We start from the raw sequence: 7,243 nt of genomic DNA on the forward strand, positions 1-7,243 counted from the left end.
ATTTGTAGTGTGTGAAAACTCAACTCAGCAGGTTAGTGTATTTGTATTGTGTGAAAACTCAACAGGTTAGTGTATTTGTATTGTGTGAAACTCAACAGGTTAGTGTATTTGTATTGTGTGAAAACTCAACTCAGCAAGTTAGTGTATTTGTATTGTGTGAAACTCAACAGGTTAGTGTATTTGTATTGTGTGAAAACTCAACTCAGCAAGTTAGTGTATTTGTGTTTTGTATTAAATTGATGTCAGATACATATCAGCAGTGTTATCATTGGTTGAATGAAAATTGTGTAACAATCTCCACTGAACAAAATGTTCTCTGGAGGTGTAAGGCCACTACACCAAGTTCTCTCTGACTAACTATTAACAACTAACTGTTAATCCACTGTCCTGGACAGACAGCTAATTTAGGTATGTACCCAGGACAGGTTGCTTGAACATTAACTGAAATGATAAATCTATCCACGTTTATGAATGTTATGTTTGCAGGTGTCACCTTCCAAGTGGGAAGATCTACTGGTTGTGTGATGAGCATCAGTCGGGACCACGAATCACCAAACTCAGCCTCGACATCGGAACCAGCAAGAGTCAGCGCAAAGTTGTCTTCCCTGAAGACACAGCACTCAAAGAGATCATGGAGAAATCGGACATGTTCAGGAAACAGAAGGCGGAAAAATCTAAGTCAACAGTAATACTTCCTCCCATAAACAATGGTAAGCAAATGGCCCCTGCAGGTACTCTCAGTTGATCTGGAGGTAATAAAGATTAACAATAGGCTAAAAATAACAGGTATATAAAACCTATGTATTTCATACAGAAATAGCTTGAATGTACAACTTCTGTCTTTGTTAGGTAAATAACATAAATATAAATCCTGGTTTTTTTGTGAGGGAAGTAACATACATATAAAATCTGTGTGTTTGTTCGGGATTAAAATGCATATAAAACCAGGGGTTTTTTTGTTAAAGAAATAGAAAGCATATAAAACCTGTGTTTTTGTGACATGCATATAAAACCTTTGTTTGTGTTAACAGTTGCTGTTATAGAGAAACCAGCCCCTGACAAGAAACAACTCGGTAGCAATGATCCGAGACGGCAGAGTGTGTTTGAACGTGTTGATGCTGGTCTTAGGTGAGTCTTAGAGTAAATCAGGCATCACAAATTACAAGAACAACACAATGACTTTAGTATACGAGGGGTGATTGATACATTCATGGCCTATGGTTGAAGGTGTGTCACTGAGATGGAAAATACATCAATGGGAAGGGGTGGGATCTAGCTCAGTCATTAGCTTGAGGCCGATGTGATGTTTCCCCCAATTATATCTCTGATGTGTTTGTCTCAGGTGCCATTCTAAGATCTTTAGCTGGGGGTGGGTAGGTGAGTGAACTTTAATGTAGTTTGGGAATGTGATAATCATGACCCTCAGTTTATACAAAAGTTTGTTTTGTTTAATGACATTGTTAGAGCACCTTGATTTATTAATCATCGGCTATTGGATGCCAAATATTTGGTAATTTTGACATATAGTCTTAGAGAGGAAACCCACCAATTTTTCCATTAGTAGCAAGGGATCTTCTATTTGCACCATCCCACAGATAGGATGACACATACCATGGCCTTTGATATACCAGTTATGGTGCACTGGCTGGAATGAAAAATAGCCCAATGGGCCCACCAACAGGGATTGATTCTAGACCGACAGTGCATCAGACCAGCGTCTTACCACTGGGCTATGTCCCACCACTACTTTATACAAAGACAAAACTAACTACTTGACCAAAAATTAGGGGATCTCCAAGTATGTACTTTGAATTCTTTGATTAAGGTATCATACTTTTTTTCACAGCTTCAAGCCTCAACACAACAAGCCACGGAAATCAGCAAAACCTCAACAGATGGTTGTCGAGGCCGAAATAAGTGAAGAAAGTGGCCACAAGACTGTGGCGTTCAGTGATAAGACACCCGATTCTAAAACTAGGGAGCCGGGAACTCGGAAAGTGGCTACGACTGCAGGTGGTTCAACATCTCGCAGTAATTCACAGCAAGAGTTCAAAGCAGCTGGAACAGTGGCATCCATTGTAACCACAGCAACCAAAACAACGGCTAATAAATCAGCAGGCAAGACAGCAAGCAAGACGTGTGCCATTCAGTAGAGCAAATACTGACACTCCATTTTGGAGGTTAGGCACAGACAATATGACATTATGAAGCACAGACACCATGATGTTATAAAGTACAGACAATATGACACTATGAAGCACAGACAATATGACGTTATGAAGCACAGACAATATGACGTTATCAAGCACAGACAATATGATGTTATGAAGCACAGACAATATGATGTTATTAAGCACCGACAGTATGATGTGATGAAGCACAGAAAATATGATGTTATCAAGCACAGACAATATGATGTTATGAAGCACAGATGATGTGATGTTATGAAGCACAGACAATATGATGTTATGAAGCACAGACAATATGATGTTATGAAGCACAGACGATATGATGTTATGAAGCACAGATGATATGATGTTATGAGCACAGACGATATGATGCTATGAAGCACAGATGATATGATGTTATGAAGCACTGACAATATCATGTTATGAGCACAGACAATATGATGTTATGAAGTACAGACAATATGATGTTATGAAGCACAGATGATATGATGTTATCAAGCACAGACAATATGATGTTATGAAGCACTGACAATATGATGTTATCAAGCACAGACAATATGACATTATGAAGCACAGACAATATGATGTTATCAAGCACAGACAATACAGACCTGTCAACCCTCCCGGATTCCGCGGGAGTCTCCCGGTATTTGATCAAATCTCCTTTCACCTGTGCGGGAGACAGTTTCTCCTGTTAAATGACATTTTTGTAAGCATAAAAAAAAAAATCGATCCTCTTTTGTCAAAATAACAGAAGGGAAGTAACTCTGCCTTTTTTTCTCATTCGGAAAATGTCGACTACTTTCGGTTTCTGAGAATGTAACAGGCAGAATTGTCCCGACTGTTTAACCTTTGCCGAAGTGAGAATTGTGGGATAGCCTATTCATATTGTTAAAAAAGCACATGGAGTTTATAAAATGACGTGTTGTTATAATGTTTGTTGTCATCGTAATGGCTACGAAGCGTGTTGCCGCTAATTCAACAGGTTGTGTATTGACATTCAGTGTTGCCATATAAAAAAACAAAAAACTATCCAATTTAGTTCTAATAACACCTCTGAATTGTAAAATGTCTTCCCACTGGATTACATAATGCAACTATGACGAATCTGAACTGCCAGACTCCCGAGTTGACAGCGATATACACGATGCATGTTAAAATCACATGTGACAGCAAGACAACGAAAAGACCAATTAGCTGTATAAACATACTTGTGTCAGTTACTTTTGTATGTTTGTGCAGTAAAATGTTGGTTATAAGGGTACACTTCAAGAAATTATTTTTGTACAATTAAAAAATGTTGTGTTTGACATTGACATAAAGTTACTCACGGAAATGGGTATAATTCCGATATATTTCACACGATGTCCGTAATGAGGTTTTACTTAAATGATTAATGAAAATACAATCTTTATTGCATCATTATAATGATTTTAAATAAGTACCACCCCACCGTTCCTCATTATAGTAAAAACTGAATATTAATTTTTAAGATTTATATAAATTTGTCTTTGGTACTTGGGTACACTAACCACAAATGATAATGTAACGCAACCTGAAAGGCTGTAAGTGTATACCGTAAATGTACTAATTAATTGTTTTATTTCTTGTTCATGTTCTTAACATTTTTGGATAAAAAAAAATTTTTTTTTTAAATATGTATTAAATCATAATAATATTTAAACTTAAAAAAAAAAAGTAATACATTTTTTTTTTATAATTTTTTTTTTTTAATGCCAAGATCTAAGGTTAAGAAGTATATATGACACTATAAAGTATTCATATAACTTATTGTAATAATGTTTTTTTTAAATCTTGCGATTTTGGGTTAAATTGTGTGAATTTAAAAAATCTCCTGCTTTTTCAACACACACCTCCTGCTTTCTCTTGACTAAAGGTTGACAGGTCTGACAATATGATGTTATGAAGCACTGACAATTTAACGTTATGAAGCACAGACAACATGACGTTATGAAACACAGACAACATGACGTTATGAAGCACAGACAATATGATGTTATGAAGCACAGACAATATGATGTTATGAAGCACAGACAATATGACGTTATGAAGCACAGACAATATGACGTTATGAAGCACAGACAATATGACGTTATGAAGCACAGACAATATGATGTTATGAAGCACAGACAATATGTTGTTATGAAGCACTGACAATTTAATGTTATGAAGCACAGACAATATGTTGTTATGAAGCACAGACAATATGACGTTATGAAGCACAGACAATATGATGTTATGAAGCACAGACAATATGACGTTATGAAGCACAGACAATATGACGTTATGAAGCACAGACAATATGATGTTATGAAGCACAGACAATATGATGTTATGAAGCACAGACAATATGATGTTATGAAACACAGACAATATGACGTTATGAAGCACAGACAATATGATGTTATGAAGCACAGACAATATGACGTTATGAAACACAGACAATATGATGTTATGAAGCACAGACAATATGACGTTATGAAACACAGACAATATGATGTTATGAAGCACAGACAATATGATGTTATGAAGCACAGACAATATGATGTTATGAAGCACAGACGATATGATGTTATGAAGCACAGACAATATGATGTTATGAAGCACAGACGATATGACGTTATGAAGCACAGACAATATGATGTTATGAAGCACAGACGATATGACGTTATGAAACACAGACAATATGATGTTATGAAGCACAGACGATATGATGTTATGAAGCACAGACAATATGTTGTTATGAAGCACAGACGATATGATGTTATGAAGCACAGACAATATGATGTTATGAAGCACAGACAATATGATGCTATGAAGCACAGACAATATGATGCTATGAAGCACAGACAATTTAATGTTATGAAGCACAGACAATATGATGCTATGAAGCACAGACAATATGATGTTATGAAGCACAGACAATATGATGTTATGAAGCACAGACAATATGTTGTTATGAAGCACAGACAATATGTTGTTATGAAGCACAGACAATATGATGTTATGAAGCACAGACAATATGATGTTATGAAGCACAGACAATATGATGTTATGAAGCACAGACAATATGACGTTATGAAGCACAGACAATATGATGTTATGAAGCACAGACAATATGTTGTTATGAAGCACTGACAATTTAATGTTATGAAGCACAGACAATATGATGTTATGAAGCACAGACAATATGACGTTATGAAGCACAGACAATATGACGTTATGAAGCACCGACAGTATGATGTTATGAAGCACTGACAATTTAACGTTATGAAGCACAGACAATATGACGTTATTAAGCACAGACAACATGACGTTATGAAGCACAGACAACATGACGTTATGAAGCACAGATAATATAATGTTATGAAGAACAATAACCACTTTAGTCTGAGATCAGTAAACGTGTGATAGGGTAACAAGTAGACAGCTGTTATTGTTAGCTTGTCTGTGAAAATAACAGATTTTATACAGCTCATGTTAGAATGAGTAGTATTTGCTCTATGTAGAAATGATATACACAGTACCTCTAAGGGTACATCCTTTAAAAAAACTACTTTTATGATGTGTGTGATACATGTATATATAATTTATGAATGTCATTTAATCAGTTTAGTGCATGTACTTCAGTTCTGAAGTAGTGAAATTTATGTAGTGTTACAACACTACTTTGCTCTTACTGGCTGAATAAGAAACTATACTTAAAATAACTTAAAGGTCAACTGATTTTTTAAGTGCACATACATTGATATTAGTACCATAAGTGTGAGATGGCTTTTGAAACTGATTCTGAAGAAAGCATGGGTTCTTAAGGATAAGTCTAGATCACTAATTTGTCTTATGTTTGGTATTATAACACTTTTTTATACTGGAGTTATTTTTAAAAAAACATTTGACCCTTAACTTGTCGTGAATACATGTAGTATAATATACCTTCAGTATGCAGTTCCTTATGTGAAACTGTTTGAAAAGGTGAGAATGCATTTTTAAGTGAACTACAAATAATACTGAGGTGTTAGGCTGTCACAATTCCACCACATGACTTGTCTCCCAAAGGCTTGTTCAGGGGTGCTAGTTTCTGCACCTAACATTAGATGAATGTGATAAGATAGAAGACGATGGAAATTGTTTGCAATCGCTAAGCCTCCTGAACACTCGCCGCTGGTGTATATACAAGTTATCTCATATTAAGTGGCAAGAAAAAATAACTCAAGGCAACTAAAAGAATTTATATTTTGTACGATAAAACATTTATGGCTCAGCAGTTTGCAAATGTCAAAAGTTATTTCGAAATGGCCATTGAGGTAAAGTATCCATTGCTGTGAATTTTGTTGTTAATATATCGATTGAGAAGTTTATTGTTTTTGTTTTGTTTCTATATAAAATATATATAGACTTCACCTTGATGTATGTGTCCTGATCTCTTGATTACTGTTTTATACAGGTTATTTTCAACTCACTGATATTATATTAGTTATTTAAACTGTAGGTTGTTTTCTTTATTTGTGTTAGATGTGTTTATGCCTGAAACCATAGAGGTATATGGGTATGTTAAAGGTACTCTCTCTCACATGTGTTTATGTGGATATATATCAGTTATGCATTTAAAACTAAAAAATAACACTTTTTGATATTTTCTGTGTGGAGGGAACAACGACCTGACGTTGATCCTTTTGGGTGTGGCCCTGATTCTGTGTCCAAACTGCATGCTCATGTTTACATAGTTTATACTGCAGCTCAGTCCGTCCATTTTCTACTCAGTATTTGGTTTTTATATAATATTATTATTCAAGAGTTTTACAATATTTAGAAACTTTGTAAGTGGCATAGTGATTCTTCATACTCAGGGAAGGAATATCAAATCTATGTGCTGATGCCTTTGGAAATTGTATAACTTTCCGGTATTTATTTTTTAATATATATTGAACCATGTTCTTCTTTAGAGACATTTCTTGATGTTTTGAGATATTTCATATTTATAATATTTAATATTACTGTTATTTTGAAGCATTTGTTTTTCTCGTACAAAATGT

General features: G+C 35.0%; 1 protein-coding gene across 1 annotated transcript in view; it reads left to right on the top strand.

Annotated features, from left to right (window-relative positions):
• LOC121374371 overlaps positions 1-2,789 on the top strand; it is a 129,877-nt gene extending 127,088 nt beyond the window's left edge. The window contains exons 80-82 of the mRNA XM_041501473.1: positions 487-710; positions 1,032-1,128; positions 1,847-2,789. Coding sequence (XP_041357407.1) covers positions 487-710; positions 1,032-1,128; positions 1,847-2,153 — 628 coding nt within the window. The 3' untranslated portion in view covers positions 2,154-2,789. The remainder of the gene's footprint in view (positions 1-486; positions 711-1,031; positions 1,129-1,846) is intronic.
• The last annotated feature ends 4,454 nt before the right edge of the window (positions 2,790-7,243 follow it).

Source organism: Gigantopelta aegis, chromosome 6, assembly GCF_016097555.1.
Source record: "Gigantopelta aegis isolate Gae_Host chromosome 6, Gae_host_genome, whole genome shotgun sequence".
In the NCBI taxonomy this organism is placed as follows: Eukaryota; Metazoa; Mollusca; class Gastropoda; order Neomphalida; family Peltospiridae; genus Gigantopelta; species Gigantopelta aegis.